This window comes from Anguilla anguilla, chromosome 4 (genome assembly GCF_013347855.1).
Source record: "Anguilla anguilla isolate fAngAng1 chromosome 4, fAngAng1.pri, whole genome shotgun sequence".
Classification (NCBI taxonomy): Eukaryota; Metazoa; Chordata; class Actinopteri; order Anguilliformes; family Anguillidae; genus Anguilla; species Anguilla anguilla.
This window is the reverse complement of record NC_049204.1, coordinates 56,176,418-56,203,917: the sequence shown is the minus strand read 5'-3', so window position 1 is coordinate 56,203,917 and position 27,500 is coordinate 56,176,418. Positions and strand designations below refer to the sequence as shown.

General features: G+C 44.8%; 1 protein-coding gene across 2 annotated transcripts in view; it reads right to left on the bottom strand.

Annotated features, from left to right (window-relative positions):
* The window catches only part of agbl4 (ATP/GTP binding protein-like 4), a 312,708-nt gene that overhangs the window by 98,342 nt on the left and 186,866 nt on the right, over positions 1-27,500 (bottom strand). For both annotated transcript variants that reach the window (XM_035412247.1, XM_035412249.1), the window contains exon 5: positions 26,972-27,188. In XM_035412247.1, the coding sequence (XP_035268138.1) occupies positions 26,972-27,188 (217 nt within the window). The remainder of the gene's footprint in view (positions 1-26,971; positions 27,189-27,500) is intronic.

Sequence of the window (27,500 nt, the reverse complement as noted above, 5' to 3'; positions counted from 1 at the left end):
AGCCTTTAAAAATAACCTACTAAAATAACCTGACCTCAGTGTTCACAATTATATAAATGCAGTACATTAAAATATTTTCAAAAACAACAATTAACCACTACTTGTGAAGGAGCTGGTCTTGTTCCTGTGATTTTAAATGTAATTAACACTCAACTTGGGGTTAACTAAACAATTGTTTAGCTTTTTTCTTCATCTGTTTTCCTTGTTTTAAATATAAACAATATTTTGTTATGAAATATACTTTGAATATTTAACTGATATCAATTACCAAACAATAATGTTTAATTTAAATAACAGCCCAGTTTCTAATTAAATGCACTTAGATTCTTCTGTGCACTCCAATGAGCAAAAACAAAACTGGATTTTAAAAATGAGTCACTTCACAATTAACTCTCAAGGGAAAGCGTTTTAGACCAAATTGGCATTGGTAATGTGCAAATAGAAAATGGCCTACTACCACTCCTTAATATGCATTTAATGTGGATGGACATATGAAAAACACATAAACTTAGACATGGGATAGATAAATATAAAAATGCACCCTCAAATTTTTACACAACATTGCAACCAATTAAAATGTGAATTTGTGTATATTTTACAATATACGCATTCATGATATCATTATTCACACTTAGGACTTAAGATATCACTACTTTTGCACAGTTTTAATATACCGGTCCATTAAAATGCACAACAAAACTGAAAGTCATTTTTTATCAATCCATTCAAGTATTTATATAATCAGACTTGCAACTAAACACAGGAAGGTCTCGTAAAAATGTCAGGTCCAAGTCAGAGAGACTTTGTAGCGTGACCAGAAGCCCTTGGTTAAAAATACAGCGAAACAAATAAAAGATTAATTCCTTCAGAGAGAGCAGCTCCCCTCAGACTGAAAGCCTAACTCTCTGCCACCTGTGTTCAACTGAAACCCCACTCTTGCAGTCCACATTAGACCAGAGAAATCTAATAATGCAACCCCCCTCCTCCCCAACAGACACCACTCTCCGATTCAGCAGTTAAAAGCCATGATTGAATTTCATCTTGATTTCATTAAATATTCATAAAGGCCAATTAGAAGGGCAGCTAAGCTGGCTGAGAGGACCCCTTTCCATCATTCTGTCACAGGCAGTCCATCAGAAGGCCCCGCTTGAAAGAGGACCCTGAAAGTCCATATGTCTGACCCCGACGGCTCCATCTCATAAACCAGGCCCGAGACAGTCACACAACGTCAATAATATCACCCTTTCTCTGCCCCTTTTAAAAATGAATCAAATCTACATTCGGGCAATATCTAACCCCAGACACACAAGCCTACCAGTCAGAACTGTTCAGAATTGTAAAATGTGCAATTAAATGTAAAGACACATTTAATACTGTAAGTAGCCATTATGACTACAACACAACATTCGTAGTTGGATAGACACAGTGTAGCTATGCTGTATGTTACGTGAAGAGAACATGCATTGCTGTGGCTACCAATGCTGTGAGCCAAAACACAATTTTAGCACTCATAAGAAGCATGCTCTGGATGTAGTGAGCTTATTTGTTGTGGTTAAACACCCAAAAAAACATATGCATATTTGTGAAATTCATTAAATCCCTTCAGCAATTATAACGTATTGTTTCACATATTAGGAGACCAAACACCAAAGGCTGGAAATCTCTAATTACAGGACCAAATGTCTACTTTCTGAAGCAACTGATTATTGCTGTTATTTCTTTTTTGTCACTTCTATGGGCTAACATACATCATTTTGGAAAAAATCAGATTTTTAGTTAAAGCAGCACAGTTACAATTACAGCAGCTTTAACACAGAATGCAAATAAGGAAATATCATTCACCAGTGGGTCTGTTGTTTGGTCAATTTGAATCCCATGAAGAGACAGAAATCTAAATGCCTTCAAGTTTGGAATAAAACATAAAACATGATCAGAGAAATATGTCTGCAACATTTTTGTAAAAGCTTGGCCCCAGTATAACCAATTTAGAAAAATATTATCTTGAATTTGTAGTTAGCTGATGTAATTTTAGACTAGCAGCACTTTAGTTGTAAAATATTTACCCCGTCAGAAATATTGGAGGCTGACTGGAATTTCAATGAATCAACGGTACTTAGTTTTTCCTTTTATTTGAAAATAAACAATGGTCAAAGAAACATACAGTCTTATCCTTAGATTAGCATTGCAAAACACATTACTAAGAGAGAAAATTGTTTTTATACTATGAAGTGCTTGTATTTAACTAATTAATTATTTAAACAACCTTATATAACTGGTCATTCACAAGCTGGAAAGCCAATAAAAAATTCATAGTTATGATCATAATATTAAGTCATTTCCTTCTTAATTACCTTAACATATGGTACACTACCTTCATAGATTATGTACAGTATGTACACTGTTATTACCCAGCTAGGTTTGAAAATCAGCCAGCAAGCTATGATGGCAACTCATATATCTGGCAGTATAGATTGAAAAATATTTATTTCAATCCATATTGTCCGACCAAATGTGGAATAATGAAATGATGTTTTCATCCATGTAATACACGCATAAATGAATTTTTAACTTCAATTGCCCGCCACAAATAAAACTTGACGGAGGACAGGGACAGTTAAACTCCATTTAATGAAACTTTTCCTGAGTCAGCCATACTGCATATATCAGAAAAAGTCAATGAAATTCAATCCGCCATTTTTAACCATATCACTCAAGGGGCATGTCTTTCTATCACACTGAAGGCATTTCAACCAGAACATTGACTTCCACCAACGAGATTCCTTCTAAAAGCGGGTATGTAGGATGTCATTACTGAAAAATTACACTCTGTGCCCCCCCAGCCTTCCTTTCAACGCTCAACAGACGGTGACCCCCCACTGACCTGGAAGAGAATCAATGACACCATACTCACTTCATGACAAATCAACGACCAGAGGGGACGGATAGCATGGTCAATGCACCCCGACTCACCAATTATTTGCCTGCTGGAATTTAAGTGACCCTTTATTGATAAAGTGCACTACAAATGACCTGGTATTTACCAAAAGACGGGATCAATGACACCCTACTTACACAATTTAGCATCGCTACTTCCTCTTGTGTAATCCAGTGCAATAATCTTCCCTGTCTTCTGAGCCTGGATAGCCAGCCCATTGTTTTGGCTCTAGGTGTTGAAAAAGGATTAGGAAACGGCAACAAAAAGAGCAAATAGAGCTTAGCTTCTACCCAGGTTTGATGGTGATCACAGTGGACTTTCATGAGTTACACAGGATGTTTTAGTTTTACTTGTTTATTTACTGACTTTGGGTTTACTAAAATACATCCCTCTGGGGTGTTGTCCTCCAAAAAAAAAGACTGGACACAATGGTCCACTGTGTGTTGCACTGGTGCTGTTGGTGAGGGGTGCTGAACAGGACTGGAAAGTGTGTCTTTGTGGCTTTGAGTGAGAGGTCTCTGCAGCAGGAAGGTTAAGGCTAGGGGAAAGAGCATCGCTGATTTGATTTAATTACGAAGTGTGTGCTAGCGTGTGTGTGTGTGTGTGTGCGCGCGTGTGTGTGTGTGTGTGTGTGTGTGTGTGTGTGTGTGTGCGTGTGTGTGCGTGTGTGTGCGTTGTGACAGCCCGGTCCAGCGCTTGATTGTGGCTCGCAGGAGACGGGCACACAGTGAGGAGCGGAGCGATTTGCTAATCAGTGGCAGCACATCGCTAATCAATCACAGGTGATCTGCAGTTACCCGGCACCAGGCAACACAATTACCACACCCGCCACTCCGGCCTGATGGGAGCAGCACCGGAGGCTTATTGAGGAGGACAGGTCTGGCAAATGTGACATTTATAAAAACACCGAGGGTCCCCGCAAACAAGGAATCAGAGGAACACAGCAGTGGAAGAGTCACTATCCTCTGGTGTAATGTGACTGACACACCCAGAGACAGAGACAGACAGACACACACAGACACACGCACGCACACACACACACACACACACACACACACACACACCTCAGCAGTATTTGGTGTAAGAGAAGGCTAGTTTGACCTTCGATCTCAGTTTCTTTGGAAGCTGGTGTTGTGGCAGAAGTGGTTTAGCGAGTAGGGAAAATTTGAAGCCACAAGGTTGCGGGCCTCAATTCCAAGTGGGCCAATGCTGTTGTCCCCTTGAGCCAAGTACTTAACCTGAATATCCAGCTGCATAAATGGATAGGTACTGGAATTTTAAACCCTGCCCACTGCCTTGGAAAAGCTATTCTGCAAATATGTACTCTTGAAAATTCATTCGACTCGCATTCATTTTAAATAATCTTTTTCTTCACCTGATCTGTTACCATTTTACTTTGTTTTCCACAATCAATGTCAGTATTTTGTGCAAATCGTACGACAGAGACCAAGTAATGACAAACAAAATAACACCGAAAGACGGAAGTGACCTTTTTTTAATGTCTCAGGCTCATCCAGGTACGGAAATGCATTATTTGTTTAAGGTTATATCATGCACAGCTCATTACTGCAACACACTACTTGCTGTGGTAATTAGAAATGACAATAATTAGTGTGCTAGTGTGCTAGTATTCAAGTTTACAATCCCATAAACCCTACACTTAATTCAGATGGCTGCACGAAATACACCATTGGGTAAGAACTGGAGGGGGAGGGGGAGAAGGGGGGGGGGGCTTTTTAACTGAGATTAAGTGTTGTAAAATGAGTGAAACATTTATGAAATTTTCCTTTCCACTTCACAGTGGTTAAAGAAAATCTCACAGATGTTGACACGCAGGCAACCCAGATGGAAATTGCGAAGGAAAGAAACTTTTAATCATAACTAGAGGACCAGAGATGTCATAGAACCTGTCAGTGGAATGAATCTTTCACAGTATTTGACTAAGCTGCACTGATAGAGTACACAGAATCCAATCAAAGCAGACACCCAAGGAACATGTCCTTTTCCATACAGTGACATGATGAGAAAACTTTTCAACACTGGGAAAGTGGTCCAGGTGGTGTTTCGGTGAAAAACACCAGCAGGTAGCAATATGATGGGAAAAGTGATGTTGTCGACTTACTGGAGTTTTTAAAAATGTATTATTTCAGTTATAGTGATGTTTTCGATTGATTATTTTCAATGCTTACAGTTCCTGACAACCTGCCGGCTTTGCAATGGCAAGTGTAGGGGCATTTGTGGGTCTGTGGTTTAAAGCAATAATAAAATTTTAAAAAACACTAGAAATAACTCCAAAGCATTTTGAGCAGTGCTGTTATGTTTCCAGAGGCCGTACATACAAACACATTCATTTCATTGCATTTATTTACAACTCTCATCCTCATAGCTCCAACTCTATCGTGGCTGAAATGAAAGCTCTACACCACCTGACCATCCTCTCCCGATCTCTCCATACCCCTGCATCTAACTGCCGTAAAGCGCAACGCGGCCATTCCAAGCCTCGTCTGTCATACGCGGGATTTCCATCTCACTTCTCTCACCTCGGGTCCTAATTAGTTAATTGGAGGCACGGCCTGCCGAAGACGGCGGAATTCTCCGCATGTCTACGGGCCCTAATCAGCGGCTAATTAAGGAGAAGCTATAAAACCCGCACGAGCCCCTTGGCCCCTGAAACCGGCCGTCTCTCTCCCCCCCCCCCCCCCCCCCCCCCCCTTTGTGCGGGCTGAGGCAGGGGGAACATCAGCGTGAAGGATGCTCGTCCAGAGGGCGTCGACGAATGCAGCGCGGGAGAGGGCCAGCATTTCAATTAGGCGAATGGAGCGCGAACGAGGAAATAGCCACGCGCAGGCCCTGAGTAGAGTACCGCAGGCCCAATGTCTGGTGAGTCGGGTTGTGCCCTCATGATCTGACAGTAGAGCTCATGAGTTCCTCTCACTTACACCCCCACCCCCCCAAAAACTTTACCCAACCCATCAGTCCATGCAGGAGCATCAGGATCTACGCAGACATTTTTTTTTCCCCTCCCTCTCCCCAGATAAAATAAACAAGAAAGCAGTAATTTGACGCATCTGTAATCACCTTAGCCACATCCTCGGAGCTGCAGGCTTTAATTCTGCACGCTTTTAATTTGTTTTCACAGCGGTTCGAGCAAATTGAATTTGTTAATTAAAGCAGCAAAATGAAATGCTGAGCATTATTGACGAGATGCTAATTGAGTTAGTGTGGAAATTGGAAGGGGGGGTGGGGGGGGGGTTCGGGCGTGGGATTGGGGGGGGGGGGGGGGGCGGAGGGGCGATGGTTTCGGAGTATCAATAGCCAGGACAAATCATATTAGAGGGGAGTGTGAGAGAGTGGCGCGTGCCAGGTTGTCCCGGCGATGCGAGGCAAGGCGATGCGAGGAGAGGAGAGGAGAGGAGGTGCTCCTCCGCTGCGCCTCCTCTAGCCGCGCCGGCAGTCAGTCAGGGGGAGACGCGCTCCCGTTTCTCCCGCGATCCACTGGCAGCGCAAATCAGCTTAGCCCTCACAAAAGAGCCGGCGCAGTGGAAGCAGAGCTTCGGCGGGAGACGTACTGCAGAGGGAGTGGGCGGAGCGATGGCGGAGACATATGCTGCTCGGCGCGATGAAGGAAGAACGCTGCTTTCCAGGCTCCGTGTAAAAACGCCTGACGTATTCTGATGGGATATTGACTGCATTAATGCGCCGGGAAGTGCAATCGGGATGACAGAGGTGTGTGTGTGTGTGTGTGTGTGTGTGAGACCATGATGATGAACCAGCCAGTTTCAGCTCTGGGCTGAAAGGCTGAAGGGCTTCAGTGAACAGTCAGCTGTGAAGACAGGACCGGTGACCCCGAGGAGCGCGGAGGTGGGACAAGGCCAGAACTCTCATCGCCCTTCCCCCGGACATCTTCCCCACCTCTGTCACAGGGTCACAGAGTCAGACACAACATTGCCTCTGTTTACAGGACGAGTCACAAAAGCGCGGGGGGTGTGGGGGGATGGGGGGGTGGCGGGGGGATGAAACGTTTCACATAAGACGGTCTGTTACTGTACCCGGTCGATTTTTAAAAAACGCCTGATTAATGGCCTAAGCGTGCCAGTAGCCAGCCTCCAGTCGCGGGGGCTTTAGCGCTGAAGAAGCGAACGCGCGCAGCGGTCGCATGCGGGCGGGCGGGGCACGGAGAGCTGAGGGAAGTCAGGTGTGACACTCTCGCGGTGGAGAGTGTGTGTGGCTCCACCGTGGCTCCACCGCTGCCTCCACCCCCATCCCCCCACCGCCACCCCCACCCCCACACCCCCACCCCACCCCGCTTCAGCCGCGGCAGAGCAGAGCAGAGCAGAGCAGAGCAGGGCATGGCAGTGAGCAGTACTTAAATCACAGAGGTGATTATACAGCTAATTACAAGCAGTCCTGCTCTATTGATAGGGCCTCTGCAGCAACTGTGCTTGACAATGCATTTATTCCTCTCTCTTGCTCTCCCCCTCTCTCTCTCTCTCTCTATTGGGGGAAGAGACAAGAAAAAAGAAAGGAATGACAGAAGAGAATAAAAGGTAGAAAAAAGAAATAGAAACCAAAATAGATATAGAAATAGAAATAGATCCTACTGTAGATGTGAACATTTAAACTAGACTTATCAGAATTTATGAGAGTCTGATGTGATCTAGAACATAAATATTTGAGGAACTAAACACATTATCTTAATTAGAGCATTGATATCACTAGCTGGAGGTAAGTAGTAAAAATGTGGATAGCAACCATTGGGTGTTTGCTACTTAACAGATTAATACCATCACTTATTCTAATCTCCTTGTTGGCTTGTTTTAATACCTGGCAGCCTTCCCTTACATAAGGAAGTTTTGTGTTCTTTTTTTATCTGGTTATTTTTTCCTGTGCAGTTTGGCTCAAAGAGACTGAGCTGTAATTCTTGCAGTCCATTCCTACAGAAATCCTAGAAGCTGTCCATCATCCAGAGTGGAGAAGACAGCACAAACAAAAAGCTTCCTGAATACAAAACACACAAACATCTAATTAAGAATTTTCGAGACAATGCCATTATTCTAGATGGAAAGGTAAGTGAATAAATAAATAAATAAATAAATAAATAGTACCGTTATAAGGCCACACCAAGCATCCCAATGTAAACAGTTCTCAAATTGTTTACTCATTGCTTAGACCAATACAGCCCAATAATTAAGGTTACTGTAAAATTTACAGTATATATTGACTTTTTTTATTTATTACCCTTGCTATTTGTTGCAGAAGTATATAAGTTAATGCCCCAAAGTGCTGGTTATACCAGGCTCTGTACCTTTGATTTTAAAATGTATTAATTGCTAAACTAATTCTAACATTTTTAATGTTTGCATCTATGTTATTATTTTATTTCTACACTGAGAGAAGTTGAGTACAAACTGTGCTACTGCCAAAAATAAATGCTTAAATATGTAAGCTACACCATGTTTTTAATGACAAAAGGAAACTACGATCATAATTTTTATGCAATTGTATTTACATTTAGCCAGACCATATTATTCCAATGCAGGGCAGACAATGTATCAAAGACTAAGGAAGCTTGGTTCTCCTACTGACAGTCCACAACAAGAAGGATATGTCTATCTGGAGTGTAGCTAGCTTGCTAAATAACTACAGTATCTGGTCAGCTTATATCAAAATGTGAGAAATTTGAGGGAATTAACTTCCGTAAGCTATCCTAGCCAGCCATATCTTCTGCCTGTATTGAAAATGAAAGTGAACACATTGATGTTCCTACAAGAACCAATGCTGCGGCAGACAGTTCAAAAGCGTATTGCTTTCTGGTCTATAGAGTTAATGTTGACATTCGACTAAAATTTAATTAACATTAAGCTATTTTCCTGGGAATGAAATTCTCACTTTGAGATTACCACTGTCCCTCACCTGAGCCAATGCTTCACAGGAATTAGGCGGCTCAATACAAATCAGTCACGCGCACGTGGCCTATGCTAGTCACCGCTCAAGGTGGGAGTCAGTAGTGAAAACAGTGAGCCATCACACAGGCACTGTACGGGTGCAGGGTATTGGCTTGCAGCATGACTGCCCTCTTGATATCACATGATAACTGTAGTATGGGGCGAAAACTGTGTTTTCATTTTAGGTAGGACAATATGGGGTGAGCTCTACCTAAATTATAAACTTGATGCTTACAAAAACATACTACTTACAAAAACATTCTACATAAGCTGAAAATAACTGTTTTACTGTCAGTTCCTCTGCCTTTCTCAGTCTCTGGACATAGCTGCTTGCAGCTACAATCTATACTGCTTGCAGCTATAATCTATATTTCTTTTACTCTCTTATTTTTGGGTTGTCTGGAAATGACTGCTATTGCTTACAGCAAAACCAAAATGCTCTGTGTGTCATCAAACCATAACAATGCATTATCTTAAAAAATTTACAGTCTCACCTACTGTACAGTTATTGTGCATTCAGCTTCAATGACCAATCAACGATATTCCAGCACTGACACCTGTATGATAAGGACCCCAAGGCAAGAGGAATAAATACAACATGGTGGTAGTACACAAGGATACACTATATGTTGGTAATGAGGACTGTTTTGAACTAACTGGCTCTGTGGACTGCCAGTATTATGCCATTAGGAGCCATTTTAAGCCATTACAACATTTATCTTCAGAAGTACGAGAGCATCAGAAGATGAGTTGAAAGCGAGGAGCCGGAAGAGCTCAGAGAGCAGAAGTGGTCAAAGAGGCAGAAGGGAGGCTGGGAACGGACTGTACCGAGCTGTTTAATCCCCTTGTTTTGTTGTAGCTGTGCTGTGTGTTGATTACTCTGTAAGGGGGTAGAGTCATTGGGACATCATATTCAGAGTACATGCACAGTGGATCAAAAACCATGTGGATGTCCACACTTGGCTTTTGAACATGTGACTTCTTGAAGGGACAAGCCATTAATATAGTGTGAAATTCTCTAATCTGGAAGCCCTGGCCTCCCCCATACATGCACATATAGCCTTCATTAAATTTGGACTAAAATCTGTAGTAATACATTGTTAATGGTGTATAATGTACTTATTAATGTTTTATTAAAAATGTGTAAGTAGACAATATTCTAAACAGTCACCCTCATTTGCTGTATTTTCATTCATTATTTTTTAAAGAAAAGTACAGGCTATACGCAGTGCCATGGATTTGTGAGGTTCTCTTGGATGCATAGTGGTTTTCAGCTGAATTCATCAAAGGGTACAGTCCTTATTTTTGAAGAGTAACCCCTACAGGGCAGATGGTTACTACTTGTGCCTCTGGTTGTTTGCTCTGATCAGAGATCGCTACATGCTGTCTCCTCTCTTTGTGTTTGTCTCAGATTTTGTGCCAATGCCAATGGAAACAATGCAGTCACACAGCTTGCCAGCTCTGCCCACAGCTTGCAAATGAGTAGGCCAGCACCAGCACTGCTACCAGACTGAGATGACACAGGTCAGCACCACAAAAAAAAGATAATAAAAACCACTTGGAACCCGACCCAAGTAGGCCAGCCTAGTCCCACATTCATTAAGGATTATTGTTAGCTTTGCTTTTATGGTTTACTGGTAATTCACAGCCACACAGAATATAACAAGCATGCTAGTGATGTCTGTCAGATCATCACAGCTGGCTTGCAATCTAGAGCTTGCTTTCATGAGAATGCCACTTGATAAGCATACAGATATAAGTAGCCAGTTAGACGGCTAGCAAGCTTTGCTAGGGAGAGGAGCGGCAATTGTTGTCATGAGCAATTTAATGTAAGGATGGAGAAACATTTGCTTTGCTGCTGCTTCTAATGTGAACAATAAAGGAAGCAGGATAGGGCAAGAAAGAGAAGGAAATAATCACTACAAAGACTTGATATCTTTTTGAATGGTTCCATGTTTCGCACATGATTGGACTTAAATTTATTTCATTCCAAAAAAGCAAAGCGTTTTGTGACGTCAATGTACATAAATCTCACAACCCCACATTTCTGTTCGAAAAAAAAGTGTAATTATACGAAGTGAAAACCGAAGTTCCATATTTATAACAGCGAATAAAGGCAAACAGCAATTACACACCAGTCACATTTTAATTCCTGAGGCGAAACGTGTCGTGTTTTGCAATGTGTTGATTGTCCTAACACCTTCAAGACTATCTCCCTTCAGCTTCTCTCGTACATGGCGCTTTCTGAAAACGTCTTTCTTTTCGGGCGCAGGCAGCGAAGAGAGGCTCGGAATCAAGCGAGGTAATAATAAATTTCACTTCACGCAGCGAATCGTCCCCTCGCTTCTCTTCTGAGCGTTTTCATTAAGGACAGCAGTCCGCAAGGCTTTCCGCTGGAATATAATTGTTTGGGCTTAATGAGCTGTGGAGAAAAGAAGGGAGAAAGGAACCTGAGACTATTAGGCGGAGAGAAAAGTTTTAAAGCAACAAGGTAAACATCCTTCCGTCAAAACACGCAGGAGTTTTTTTTCCAGAGAAATAATTACCCGCTCTAATTGGGCAGAGCAGAGAGAGAATGGGTCATGGTGCTCTTTAACGCAGAGGCTGTAATTGAAGATTTAGGTCAACACTGCCACCCTATTGCTCCCATTAGTTTAATTGTTAATTTCTTAATGTGGATGCAAATCAATCTGTCTTTAAACCACCCGTACCCTTCACAATTAACCAGCGCTTCAACGTGAAGCAGTCCTTTTTTTATTTTTTATTCCAGGAACTGCAGCAAGCATTCTTTCTTTTGAAACATTTTGTCAGGTGAATTTCTCTCTCTTTTTGACATAAAACCTTTGGAATGGTGAAGGACACAAAGAAAGCAAAGGTTGCAAATATAAAGAGGAAATGAATTCGGAATTCTCCGTATTGGAGGTAAACAAAGGCCACAAAAAAGATCACTGAAAAAAAGAACGCCTCTGGTTGTCTTCTTTGTGATGGATCAATATGAGTTTAAGCTGCATGTGTATGCAGACATGCGCGTCTGTCTTTGCGGTGGCAGTGCAGAGTTTTCCCAGTAAATTAAATTACAAGACATTTTGGCTTTAAGGCAGAAGAAGGCCAGGTAGACGCTATCAGCCAGAAGAGATAGAACTGATTATGATCGGCTCAGAAAATGAGAGAGGAAAAAAGAGACTCATAAAAGAACAAACTAAAACAAGCTGTCTGCAAAACATCAAACTTTTTCTTCTTTCACATTGAAATTACTACCTTAAATAGGAAGAGGGAATTTTAATTAAAACTCAGGGCTATCTAATCTCGGTCGGTAGCGTACACCGACTAATCCTGCTTCCATCCAAATTTGCTGGGTACTTTGTCAGTTATCTAATTTCGCCTCTGTTATCTACAAAACTATCTAGTTACATTTGCCAGCTACTTAAAACATTCATTAGAGAATTAAATGTTCTGATGACAGCGCTTTGATTTCGCATGCAGATGGTGCCTTAATCAGCACCTACAGTGCTTCACATTTCTCTCAGAAGGCATGAAGCCATTTTACAGCTGCTGTGAATGAGGACAAAGAGGACTAGCAGCAGCAGGCAGACACCCTCCCTGGGATCCGAGCGGGTGACAATGGCAGCGGTAATGAGGTTCAGCTCTTACAGTACGTTAAACAAATACACACCGAGCCCGTATCGGATTACAGTTCATTTCTGTTTCGTGCTTTTTCTCTTTTTAAAAAAAAAGGGGAAGCAGACAGGCCGCTTTCCTTTTTGTATTTATACAAATAAAGGAATATTGTTTTCGCTTTATTCATACGAGGAAAGCAGAGAAGTGCTTCTAATGCACAGAAGGAAAATACAAAGCAACTGACAGCATGGCTGAGGTCACAGAGGAGTCAAACGATGGCATCGAGGAACAACCATCTACATCAAACGCGAAATTAGTCCTCGCTGACACGTGCTGTTTCAAATTACTGTTAAGCTGGATGGCATCAAAAATGTCTGTTGGACTTTGAGTTTGATTTCAACAATGTGAGCGCATTCACCTTGGACATTTCAAATTACATGCAGAAAACACACCAGGAAATACAAAGGTGTCCACTACACAGATGCAGCTCCACTGCTGAATTTCTTGTGAGAGTGGAAAATGGACCCATTGACTCATTGAATTACTTTGTTGAAACAAGCTGTGGCCTCTATTATCTTGCAAAATACTTTTGTTCATTGTCAGTGCGATCAACATTAATCTTTTGCCACCTTGTTCATATTCAGGCACGGAACTTGCGCTCATTTACTTTCGACTGTAAGTCAACTTGTAACGTCATCGGTTGTTGTACATAGTTGTTTCAGCGAGCATCATGGGAGTCTCGTGCGGTGTTGTTCGCTACCCCAAACCCATCCGTACTCATCCGAGTGGTAAACACACACGAGTAATGGATGACTGGCTTTATGGTACGCGTGAACACAATGCTGCCACTGACATCAGTAAATCAGCTGAGGTGCGAATCACCTGAAATAAAGCTCCACCAATCAGCTGAGCTGCAATTTCACCTGTAATAAAGCTCCACCAATCAGCTGTCCGTGTGCGCCTGCGCGTGCGCATATGCAACATTAAGTTACACCGTAAACCTGAGAACCCTTGCAAAATCTATGCGCTGCTGCTGGAAAAAAAAAAATCCTAAGGGAAACACTGTACCATGTCTGTGGTTCTAAAAACCACACTGACCACAGTGCAGGACAGTCATCATTAATTGAAAATTGCATAAATTAGCATAAATTTCATAATAGCCATATTAGTTTCATTCTGTAAATGAGGCCAACGATTCAGCCCATGAAACCATGAGTATGATTGACTGTTTAAGAGTGTAGCATTCAAAGTATAAAATAAAAGTACAGTATAAAGGCAACACGATCACTGGCTGACACCAGCTAACAATTCAGTAACCAACTTTAGTCAAATACTGATCATGCATTAGTTAAGCATAAGATTAACCTACTTGTCATAGTAGACATGTTAAGGGATATCCTTAACATGTATAACTGTATAACAATGATACATGTTTTACACTAATGATTTATGTAAGTACTCTCTTAAATTACTAATCTGCTTCAGCCTAGTAATGTCAAAATACTGGGTAAACTGACTGAGCTACATAAGCCAGTTCTTGGCCTGGAACAACAGATCCCTACAACAGCACTGTTTAAACATGCTGACAGCAGCACCAATACTGAAAATGTCCAGATGCCTGAGTACTGTACCTAAAAACTAATAAAGGAAATGCAAGGTTTCCTGAATCACATAGTGGGTGGGGCTACAATGAGCTGCCAATCACAGGGGTTTTCCAAAATCAAAAGATTTGCTACAAACATCAAAACACAATGATTGACTCAAATTAATATCATATAGCAGCTTCAATGGTTTTTGGTTTCATGAAACCTGACTCTCACATCAATACATAAAACAACCTCATAATGACTTAGCATTTCACAGGTAAATCTATGAAACCATACATAAATCAATCGTGACAACTACAGTAAAAAAAAAAAAAAGGTTTTCCAACAGGGAAACAAAGGCAGCCAACATTACAATTCTGTCTGTACCAAATGACTATGACAATAGCTAATGAATGGGGGCATTCTAATTATCGTATGTTTCATCAACTAGCTGTACAAGCAGTATAATTACAATCATAGATGAAATATTCATTGTTAACTGGAGAGGAGTTTGCAGTTGGTTTCCTAGCAGCTAACCGTTAAACAGGGGCGCTCAATTATGCAGAATCGCAGCCCAGTAATTTATTTCCTACCCAGGCGAGCGACTACTTTGTTCAAATGTTACAGTCATAATTTAACCAATAAAACCATGCCCCCCAGGTGAAGAAAACAGGAAAACGGTGCCACACCCCTCCTGTGGAGGGAGCATGAACCTTCAAGCACAGGCTACTCCATTCAGCTTGTTGTGAAAGGTAGACTACTCCCAAAGATGAATACGCCTTTAACGTGTTATTAATATGGAGGCTTTTACAAATGGATCTCAAGATCTCTTTTTTTATTCAGCATACTTTGTTATACAAACAACACATTCATGCTATGCAGATGCACAGTGTGGTGGTAATTAGACTTGATTTCCATCTCTACGTGTTTACCTGTCATTGGATGACCATCCTCATCGGAGGGCGACGCTCAGCATTAGCAGGACATGTTTGAACAAGGAGCGATGCTTTTAATCAGCTTCATTGATATATCAAATCAGTTCAAAAATGCTTGTAGCTCTGGCTGCCATGCAGTATCAGACTATAACAAAACAGATCAGTGCTACCAAGTCAGTAACCTCTATTAAGTAATGCTGTACATTGTCTTCAAAGAAATCCTCCACAAAAAGTACAAACAGCCTGGAAAGGGGTCCAAACAATTGTCGCAAAAACAACACACATTTCATTTAAAATATGCTTCAAAGCAGGATTTAGCGTTTTCATTTTAAGGCACACACGGTGTCATCCATGTCAGTAAAAAATACTGACCTACTGTATATGAACGTAAGGTTTTTTAATGTATATTTCCCTTTTATATGACAAAGACGCATTTGCCTTATTAATAACTAAACTGTGCATGAACACCGCGCGTGAAGAGAGGATTGTGGGAAGGAGGCCGAGGAGACAAAGGACGGTATTGATCTCTGGGTGAAAGGGATCGGTCGCTGGACTCCCAGCGCAGGCTCTTTGTGACTCTGAAACGCAAGTTTAAAGTCGTAGCGTGGCAGCTTGACGGCTTCACAATGGGCAGCGATGGGATGCTGTATCTGACATCCACGCCATCAGAAAAAGGTTATTTCCTTTTCAGCGGCTCCCTCCGCCCCCCCGCCCCCCCCCCGCCCTCCCCCCACTCCCTCTCTCCGCAGCCTCCGCCTCTGCACCTTCCTAAAATCAATGGGGAGAAGTCATTGTACATCTGAAGGTAAGACACTGAATAGAGATCAGGCTCCTCTTATGACAGAGTGCTTTTTGTGTATGTGGATGAGTGTGCTTTATTTCCTCTCCGGGCCCGTCGGGGGCAGCGGGGAAAATGTGAAGATTGATCTCTTACAGAGGTCTTTATGGGACAAAAGTTTAATGTCTTCAATTCATAACAGAAATAATAGGTGACAGCAAGCTAAAATCCACCAGTCTCCACAGCGTTTCCATAGAAACCGGGGAAGGATTGGGAAGCGCTGTCACCATTACTCATCCGCAAATCCCCAATATTTAAACACATCTTTCTGGAGTGGCATAAACTTTATTACGTATGACAGGTCTAAACTTCAAACGCAGCCTGGCATGAAGCTGACACCCGTAATTTATCTTAGCATAATCCAATTATATGGGACCGGGGCTTAATGTACTTATCTTTTATTATTACATTCTAAAGAGATCATTAAGTGTCTGCTCCCAGCCAGTTGAAGGGGGGGGGGGGGGGGGGGTGGGGGGGGGGGAGGTTGTGGCAGAATGGCACTCCCTTTGACCAGGCCCTCTGCCTGCTTTCCCTTAGCCCAAAAACACACCCAGACAAACATGGGTTCAAAGCTACGATTCTTTACACTGCATAACTGGCTGTTTCAAACGATTGCAAAACAGATTATACAAATTCATTCCATATTGTGTGTCCCTAAGGTTTCATTTAAACTCATCTCATTTAATGTATTTATTAGGTTAGTTTTTTATTAGGTCAAAACACATTCAAGGGAAATGCGTGTTCAGCACATGCTCAAAGACACTGGATACAGAACGTATTATGTCTGAGAACACCACGTGTGCAAGTGTCAAGTCAAGCAAACATGCTAGTTATAACAGCATTACCAAAGAAAGAAATACTGCACATCTATAGATCACTGATACCGTCCATGAACTGAACTCAGTTGAAATAACCATTGATATTTAATCCCCCTTCAGCCAAAGACGTTCCCTTTATATTAAACACAACATCTGTTTCACACAGGCCCTCGCTTGGTCTCAGTTACAGTCACAGAAGCCTGTCATTCCGCGCCATGTTTAATGGATTCCACCACTCCACATAACCACCAGACGCTCGCAGCCGCGGTCGACGCGTGCGTCTGAGGCAGCGATTTCTTTCTGGATGATTGCCCTCGTCGAGGAAAAAGCGATACGTTGGATCAAGACCTCCTCCGTCTCGGACCCGACCATCACTGTCACGGAGAGCAGACCAGAGCTGTCGGTGCTCCATCAATTTAATTGGGATCATTTAAGCCCCCCCCACTGAAATGAAAAACGCTCGGCGATTCAGCTCCAAAAATAATTCTTTGTTCTTCGGTTCTCTGTGTTTTCTTTCCCTCCTCTTTTACGCCATTCGTAGCCGCGGCCTCATTTGCATACGGCGGCTGTTTCCGATCCGTCACTCGCGTCGCGGATAAATAACAAGCAGAAATGTCTCGCTAACTCGTTAAAAAGAAGTGGATCTCCATACAAAACACGGTAATTAGACTGAGAGATGATGTTTTTCTCAAAAGAAATGACTACAGACAAGCACGCAGTAGAGATCTTAAATGTTCAAAGTATAGGTGCTAGCAAAAAATAAGGTTCAAAAGGGAAAAAAAATTATATAACCATATAAGCATAGACTATTTGAAGTCAACTGTACTTCTTTATTAACATTAGCTTCACGTTCCAGTAAATAACTGTGATATAGGAACTCCATCAAAGGTTGCCGACCATTAAGGCAGCTATAGGTGGATTTCAGCTGTCAGGAGAAGCGCCGTGGTAAATCTAAAAATGAAAAAAGAAAAAAAGTCAATAAGAATATAAAAGCTAGTAAATGAAATGATTTGGATCTCCACCTGCACACACAGCGAGGTCAAGCCTCTACCTTGAAAGGTGTGTAAACGCTCTCCCCGGCCCACGCCAGCCGGTCGCCTGAAAGCCAACCCCCGATACCCGCCTCCCCCCCCACGCACCCACCCCCCGCCTCCCCACCGAGCCCCCAGACCCTCCAGCCTGCGCGGCCCCCCGCTCTAATGAAAAGCAGGCCGCAATCCCTTTCAATTTACCCAGCCTGGCCGGGTGCCGTTAAAGGCAATCGACTCAGTGAATAGAGGCACTATATCACAATATGCAGGTGCAGGCGTGCCGGGGAGGAGAGACATTGTGCCTTCGGAGAGCGGAGCTGGCATCCATCTCTTAGGCAGCAGCTCGTTTACGGGAGAGAGGCAGGCGCTCGCAGGAGTTGGGGGGGGGGGGGGGGAGAAGAAAGAAAAAAAAAAAGGAAAGAAAAGAATAGAACTGGAGGAAAAATGAGAGACCTTCACATCCTTCAATTTTCTGCTCTAGGATGAAGGGGGAAAAAATTTATTTTGTGCAACAGGGGGAGTGAAAAGAGTCTGGAACGGACAAGAGTATCTGCGCAGGGAGGATGAAAAAGGCTCTGTGGGCGTGAGAATCGGAGCAGGATGAGTGGAGATGTTTGCTATCAGTCGGCTCCAGTCCTTACATGTGTCAAGGAGAGGAGTCGAGGCAGTGGAGCTGAGCTGTGGCGTGCGGCTGGGGTGTGTGGCAGGGGGCAGGGGGTGGGGGGCAGTGGAGTGGGGGCTGCTGTCCGGGGTGGAGGGCAGTGTGTAAGACACCAGGACCAGCTACAGAGAGCTACAGGAACCTTGCACTGAAACGACCAACCCCCAGTGAAAAGCCTTTCAGTTTACCGGGAGTTAATTTAGCCATTAGCATTCCCATAGAATGACAACAAGCATAGAGTGATTGTATCAAGAATAGCATACCAGTCTGAGTAGCTGAAACTTGTTCTCAGGTTATTATGTGGTGGGACACTACCCATGATGGAGAGAGAGTGGCCAACCTCATTACTCAAGGCTAAGACCCTCTTTACCCTGACACGAAGAAACAAGGTCCAATCAGAGTGCCTCAGGATTGACTCTTCCAGGAGAGTGCACCCACGGAAGTGAACTCCTGACTCCTACCTCTCGGATGGCACTTGTTTACCGCGCGGCAGGACAATGACCAGTCCTCCTCATTGACCCAATCTCCTCATTCTCAGATTCAATTTAAGAGCTATAAATCTGCCCCTCCCCCCTACCTTGCCCCAGCACTCCGCGCGCTTGCAGGGCGGCGGTGGTGGACTCACTCTCGGCTCAGCGCTGCTCTCCGTGCGCTGAATTGCAGGACGAAGGGCAGCGCGCTGCCTAACCTCTGATTGCAGGCCTGGAGGGTTCGCCTCCTCCTCGTACCCATGTTCAGCGCTTGTAGTGGGGGTCTCAGGGAGGCCATTCCTGTTCCTCGGGACGTGATCTTTAACTATTAGCCCGTGCCCCAGTCTCCAGCTGATCAGAGGGGGAAAAATGGATGGTATTGATCTTTAAGGTACCAAAGAGCTGAAGAATTGACCCCCCGAGAGCAACGTAATTTTCGGCAGTAGGATGAGGCCACTACAATTTTCCCTGATTGGGCACGGGGCAGTTTGTTTACAGGTGACCGTGTGTTGTAACGCCCTGTACTGTTGACCATGTTCCCTACAAGAGTTGAACCAGGCAAGACACGTATTTAGAGGTAAAAACATTTGACTACACGTGTCAGAAGTTAATAAGAGTTAAGAATAACTTCTGGAGTTAAGAGGATTTCTGTATATGCACAAGGCAATGCAAAATCTTATGGAAATGTGTAGATGCCATAGCGATGCCATAACAATCTGTAAACAATACATTTTGAGAGCTTTCTGGCTTTGTTGAAATTTAGTGTGAAAAACGGAAACTTGCATATATTAATCATTCATAGGATGTTGACAGACAAGGCTTCTGATGGCTATTAACAGCGCAGACAGTTTTATGCATGCATTCCTTGATGTTTACTTCATTCGGCTGGACCATCCAGAGCGCATCATCCTCATCTGACATGGACAAGGGAGGTCTCTGTTCCCCGTGCCTAAAATGTCTCTCACTCAATTTACAACAAATTAACAATCCCTGAAAGTGAATCTTAAGCCTGACTGAATTTGGAGGTTGAGTAACTCACTTGTCATTCATCTTCATCCCTCCTGAAATGAAATACACCAATTTCCTCCCTTCTTTTTTCTCCACTTTCCTTCCAGAGCCTTAAATTTGGAGGCAAGCATAGAAAGCAATTACGCTGCCAGGGAAATATATTTTGACTTATGAAACAACTGCATTTTTTTTTTTTTTTTTTTTTTTTTTTTTTTGCTCAGCCAGCCCTCCTGGGAGCAGGTGCCTGACACGGAAATGGAACGCAGGCTTCCAGCTTCCACACGCAAGCACACGTCCATGTAGCCATTTGCGAAGCCGGGGTCCGTAAACATTCGGACGGTTTTACGGGCCTCCGTGGCCGGGGTTAGATTTCTCGGAGAGAAGGCGCGACGGCTGCCTGCCGCGCACAGCCTCCGTTTGAGAACACATCCCTCTCTCTTTGTCACTCGACAGCTCGCTCTTCAGCAGCCTCCTCTTGACTCTCCCGTGAACCTGTCAGCAGTCCTTGCCCTTGGCCGCCCGTTCCGGAGAGCGCACCTTGTGGAGTCAACCTTTACACAATGCCTCACAGAGGCCTGCTTTTCCAGGCCCTTTCACTCTTCAAGAGCGGCCATATAATCACACGTAGAGGGTGCTGCAATGTGCCGTACTGGCAGGAAATGCAGCACTTACAATGCGTGCAGCAGCACAATGCCAGCTTTGAGGCCACGCAGTGGAGATATCTCTCAATCGGTTAGCCTGCCACAGCTAGCCTTTCCCACCTGAAGCCTTTGAATGCAAAGCACACCCACTTCCAATGAAACCAGTTCCCCAAAACTGACTAAAGGAATAAACACGTTATGATATTTAAAAAAAAAGAAAATTAGTCCCAACTAATGAAGCCTACACTAACGTAATTTCAAAATAATTACAAAATCGTGTAACATTCTGCAGTGGTTCAGTGGCACAGAACCATCAGAGCCCTGGAAATGTATCAGAACTGTCTGAATAAAACCAGGCAGATTTGAATGCATATGCAGGGGGTGAGCGTATGTGCCATTTCTGTGTCCATACCGGATTTCACTAAATAGTAACCATGGCAGCACAGTGTTTCCATGCAGGATTAGAACCAATCAAGTTTCAAAAGACATAAAGCACACACGATGATTTTACTTACGATGATTTATTCCGAGATAGCCCAGGTCCAACGTCTATGCATAAATATTTAGACACATCATAAATTCTCCTTATTATTCCTTTCCTAGCCTCGTCGACATCGCCTCAAAATTCTCATCACTCCATGGCTCTGTAGGATAACCAGCTGAGCACATTCCACCCAAAGACATCATCGCCTCATCACGCCGCAAAGGCCCTGCTCCATCAAAGCCTCATTGCCGTGCACCACATTTGCCAGATGATCACTTTGTCTTTGATATAGAGGGTCTCGGTGTGCACTAAAGCACCTTGACTGCACCCTGGAGGTCTCGGTGCTCTAGATAAAACGGTAGCTCAATAACACCGGGTCAGATCAGCCTCTTTATCTTCAAAACCCAACGTCAAATAAATTCCTTGTTCTTTGGTTTGGGGGAAGACACGGCTGCCTTTGTGCTGCCTGACTCAAAGAGCGAGGGTAAGACCCAACCTTATTTCCCAACTGCATCCTTTTTGTTGCAGGATCTGATATGCTACGTTTCTCCGTGGTCCTCACAGAACAAGCCACAGCGTTTACCTTCTGGGACACAGCAGGAAGTGTAGATGATTGCGATTTTCAGCATTTTGTAAGACCTGGTGGTGACTGCACGCTGCATGCCAACTACTCTGCTAGTTTCCCTGGATTTTCAAAAAAAAAATATATACATAAGAATGAGATTCATAAAGAGGCAGGCCTTTCAGCAATATAGTTGAATATACATGAATATTTAAAATACTGGGACATAAAAGGAAAACCTACTGTTACAAGGACCCACTCTCACTGCTGTTAAGGAGCCTAACAAATGAACCACGTACAATTATCCATCCTTGTTTAACAGAGTAGACAAGGTAGAGACAAGCCCAATGCCTCCGCTCTGATCTCAACCATCAGCAACTCGCCACCAGTCTGAGTTTGACCTTCTCTCTTCACGGAAGGCAGAGCCGCTATTGATTAAATCTTGGCACGCGGTGTACAAACACAGCGATAAGCCCAGCAGACAGCCGCAGCGCCGGCGGCTCCTCATCATTTATTCCCACTAAAAGGCACCGGGACAAGGTCCCCCACAGGTTGTCGGCAGGAGACCCCTCTGACCATTAGGGCCACAAAAAATAACCTTCCCGGCTCAGCACATCGCCCCGCTCCTCCCTGACCTCCTCTTCCAGGGAAGCTGCTTTTCCTTTCCGTTCGTCCTTTCTCCACGCGCGCTTCTCTTCTCCGGCGCGTCCGATTCGGTCGTTCACGAACATTTCAAAAGTGAAGTCTGCTGCACCCCTCTGGAGGTAATTATTCCAGCAGCTCCATCACTACGGGGATGATCTGCTCTACGGTCTATTTAAATCTCCCAAATTCTATTCCGCCTTAATCTCACTCACATCAGGTGCTGAATTCCTGCTCACAAAGTGCTCAACACATGCTAGAACTAGAACTATAAAACGCACTTTACGAACCTATAAGATATTCTATGGTTATCCAGTGGAAAGAGGTTCTATAAAATATTAGTAGTTGTACATATAAGCTCCCACACAGATTTTCATATAAATTAACCGTGTTTTTATTATATATTATATGAGAACTTCGAAGCTGAAGATTAAACCAATTGCCAACTGACCTCATCCCTTTTAATGGTAAAGAAAATTTACACAAATGAGCCTGTGTGAAATGTAGTTAAAATACTGCCTACCAGCAAAATTAAAAAGGGCCCCTGTGCTAGGCTAAATAATACGTTTTAAAAAAAGCTGCAGTGTCAGGAGGAAAAGTGGAAAAAAGCTTTTGGTATGCCCTCTCCTCGCCCAAGGTTCTGACATACCCTGCCAAGCCATGTGAACAGGGCGGCAATGTATGCGCCATTCACGCTGCCTGTGCTGCTGCCTACACTGCTGCCTGTACTGCTGCCTGTGTTGCTGCCTGTGTTGCTGACTGTGTTGCTGCCTGCACTGCTGCCTGTACTGCTGCCTGTGTTGCTGACTGTGTTGCTGCCTGCACTGCTGCCTGTACTGCCGCCTGTGTTGCTGACTGTGTTGCTGCCTGCGCTGCTGCCTGTGTTGCTGACTGTGTTGCTGCCTGTGTTGCTGACTGTGTTGCCGCCTGCGCTGCTGCCTGTGCCACTGCCTGTGCCACTGCCTGTGCTGCCCAGCGCAGACGTGAAGGCAGTGCGTCAGGTGAATCGTGTGAGCGACGCAGTCACTTATGTTCTACAGCGCCGTTGAGAATGAAAAATCATATTCGGAATGTCAGTAGCCCCATGGGTACATCCAAACAGATATAATCTAAATAATGCATTCAGAACTGTTTCACAAATGGCACATTTCTGTGCAGATGGAGACCTTATAATAAAAGAACGGTCACATTTCTTTACTCCAGGGTGCCATTTGTTGATATTGAAAGTCCTATAAAAGACATCAGTCAGAAAAGATAACGGAAAACTTAAAGAGAAAATACAGAGGAACTCCTACTAAATATATATAATGGGTGGTAGACCCTACTCATTATACATTCCATTTAAAATCTAAATTAAAAATAAATAAAACAGGAGCAACATCCAATGGCTGATGGCCCCTAGATTAATGTTGACAATGCTAAATTGGGCTTGGACATAGTTTTACACAAAATCTTACCATTCACTTTTTGTGAAGACAGAATCTGCAAGCACTTTTCACTATTGGAGATAGCTCACCGTCACTTTTGGTCTATGGAAGAGATGGTTTCACCTCTATAATGCCTCCATGACACCACGGGATGTTTCCCCTTTTAACTTTTGCAAAGCTTAGTGGAGCGTAGCTGATCTATATGCACTCTGTATTGTTTTATGGAAAGCTCAATCATTTCTGAAAAGTTGACAAACAGGGCAATTTGCTATGATTTACTGCCGGCACTGATGAAGAAGTTTAGAATTGCTTTAGTTGACAGAAAGCTTTTCATTTCGCCGTGTATTTATATGTTCTTTTTCTCAGCCGGAGAGTAAATTATACGTTTTTGTTAAACCTCTTAAAGAGCGCGAACGGAGCGCAGGACTTAATGGGCAGGGGTACGCGCACCTCCACAAAGCTCGCAGCGTAGACCGATTTCTGATTACTTTTTTCAAATCAATTTCCAATGCCTTTCATTCTTTTTTTTTTTTTTTACACCCGGTTTCCGCTCAAAAAAGTGGAAAAACTCTGTCTGCGCTAACAATCGCTGCAGCCACAAAGGAAGTGTGGAAAGAGCTGGTAGCGCAGCTCTCGCACTGGCTCCCACAGATCAGCTTTGTTGACTCGTGTACCAGACGCCGGAATGGTCTCACAGACTCCCGGCGTAGTCAGTACAGATAAAAAAAATAAAAAAGTGAATAAGTGTGGGAAACTACAGCGGGTGGTAAAAACGTTGGAGCTCGAACCCGAAGCAGTCAATCAGGCAGAGCTTTCATTCTGTTTCCACAGACTCAGATCGCCCTGGAGAGAGAGGGAGAAAGAGAGAGAGACGGAGAGAGAGAGAGCCCTTCATACTTCTTTGCCAGGACTGTTTGCTGTTCTTTTTTTTTATTATTTCTTAAAAAAATCCCTCTAGGATTCTAACAAACAGAGGGAAGGGGGAACATCAGTGAGAGACCCTTGCAGGGACAAACCCAAAGCCGAATAAACCCTTCACAGGATCAGAGCTGGAGGCCAGCAGGCTAACACAAGGAGAAAGCGCTATACCAGGAGCGCAGGACAGGACCGGCCACGTGTCTGAAGCTCCACCCGGGCCCCAGCTCCAGAGGAAAGCCCCTGAAAACACACTGAACTGGGGATCGCGCGCCGCTGCTGATGCATCAACAGCCTGTCTACCTACATCACAGAGTGCAAAGAGCCTTTCATCCTCTTCCTAACCAGCAGACGCCTGGGTACGCGCCGTCCCACACAGGCGCCGAACAATTCAAGTTCAGCTTACATGCGTGTGCAACGGACGGGGATCGCGGTCGGCCTTGTTTGTTTATTCGTCCGGCGTATGAACCACCCGGCGCCTTTTTTAAAAAACTGCCGCTCCCTGTTGCAGGCATCGGTATGATTAAAATAAAACAAGTTAAAACAGAACACGGGAAAGAGAAACAGCCAGAGAGAGACAAGCTGTGGGAGAGATGCGAGGAGGAGGTAGAGAAGAAAAAAAAGGTGAAAGGCAATATGCAGTTTAAGCATTTGTTATTATCCCAGTAGTGCAATTATAGGAGACCTCCCCCCATCACAGGCCGAGCTGCTGCTCCCTCTCGGAGTTCTGCCGAGACAAGGCATCACAATTAAGGCAGATTTGGCGGCGCTGCTGTTTATAGCGGGCGGGCTGCGAGCGCTAGCGTAGCGCTAGCCCCCGAGGCCCTCGCTTCTGTTAGCCTGCCTGTCGCTCAGTCTGTCGCTCCGGTCGGGCTGCTGGCTCTGCACCTCCGCTAGCTCCGGGGGGCCGTTCAGCGCGCGCGGGCGCGTCTGCGCTCTCTCTCCGCCGGTGAAACCTCCCAGCGCCGTGACTCGGCGAGTACAGAGAGGAGGTCTGGAGCAGGCGAGCTGCCCCCCCCCGCCCCCCGGCTCCCTGAAACACCTCTTCACCCGTTAAAACCCATATTTATGCCACATTTCAGAGCCAATGTCAGTCAGCTCAGCGGCATGTGCCCACGCATTAAAAGCAGGCCTGACGTATACTTCGCTTTCTCGTAACGTTTTAAAACGCGCGTTATATATTTTTTTATCGGCCTTCGTTTTTAAACAACCCGTATTCGCATGCGCCCGCCGCGCGGCCGTTTAAAACTACGAGTTTGGAAAAGCGTTGAAACAAAGTTCACCGGCGCCGGTCCCACAGAACCCCGCACTGATATTAACGCCGCTTCGCACTTCCTGTTACCCGTGAAGTAAAAAGGCGGCCGAGGCTCTGACGCTCAAATGGAAATGAAATGAAGTAATTGTGTGGAGGGGTGGGGGGGGGGGGGGGGGCGGGGGCGAACGTGCCCGGGCTGAACGAGCCCTGATATGCCCCGCTGTAAAGATCCGCGGCGCCTCGTTCCCGGGCCGGGGGGGGCGGGGGCGGGGCTAAGCCCTTTACAGAGCCGCGCGCTAAAGGTCCCCTCATCCGTCACTCATCGCCGGCCCTAATGAGGGGGCCGGGCTGTCAGAGACCCGGGAACACAGGAAATAAAAAGACAAATAAGGCCATAAAAACGCTCCTCTGACCCGGCATACTAATTCCCGCTCTGCGTGCCGTCTTCTGTCTCTGACCTTGTTCTGCCGCGGCGCAGGATATCCCACAATGCCGTGCGCCGGGACTCTCGCACAGCTCCGCAACAGAGCTACCAGGCTGGAAGGTGCAATAAGGAAGCACGACAGAGCGGTATGGAACGTCGTCCTATACGTCGCCCTACACGTATGTTTTCTCCGGTGCTGTTAGCTGCGATATATATTTAAAATTATTTCGCCTCAAATATAATTTTCTCTTTCAAAGGGTATTTCATGAAACATCTTCTTTTTGAATTTGCACCCAGCTCCTTATCAATAAATGCACTTTCATCATTGCTCCTTGCAGCTAGCTCTCCTTGACAAATGTTGGGGAAAAAAAAGAACACGTAATCTTTCGAGCATTTCTAATGAGTTTTTCTTCTACAATTATTTGATAAGAGCAGAGACAGTACTGCGGGCGCTGCGCTCCGCTCGATCCAATACCTGCGCCGGTGAGGTGGGCGCGCTCTCCTGATTACAGGCGTCGGCCGCTCCCCCTCCGAGGGAGGAGAGCGACGCAGCGCCGCTCCAGGAACCCGGAGCTCTCTCTCGCCGCTCGCCTTCGAGTCCACGCGACCTCGTTCGGTCCGTTTCCAACGACGGAGGGACAGGAGAGGAACGGCGGGAAGCGTTCGAGCGTCGGGGGTGGGGGGGGTGTGGCGCAGGCGCCCAGGGACGCGCGAAGCCTCGCTCTGTGTCGGAGAGGCAGCTCCGGGGGGAGGAAGAGGGAAACGGGCACACTCACCACGCTGAGGCCCAGCAGCTCCCTCTGCAGGTAGTCGAGGTTCCTGCGCTCCAGGCTGTCCAGGTAGTGCTGCAGGCGGGAGTAGGTGTACGGGTAGCAGTAGGCGAACTGGTACACGTCGTCCTCGCGGTCGAAGCAGAAGGCGAAGGACATCACGTAGTTCCTGCGGTGGTCCGGACAGCGGTAGTAGTACACGTTTTTGGCGGGAAGTCTTTGCCTGCCAAGATAAAATCGACGCATAAAGACAGTTGGTCACTGGGCAGAACTTACATTCCCAACAAGGCCATTATAAAATTACGGTTGCTTGAACTGTTAAAACACAACAGTACAAAAAAATATCGCCACATCCACAGTTGCGTGTGGAAGTGCACGCGTGTTCACGGACACGCGTGCTGCGTACTGAATCGCATGTTAGATTTGTGCCTTTGACCCTCTATTGGAGATCTGCAGAGCTTGGTGGTTCTGTTGCTGGTGAGCACAGCAATACTGTTTGCTGATGTCGGGCTACAGACGCATCAATAGAAGCGAG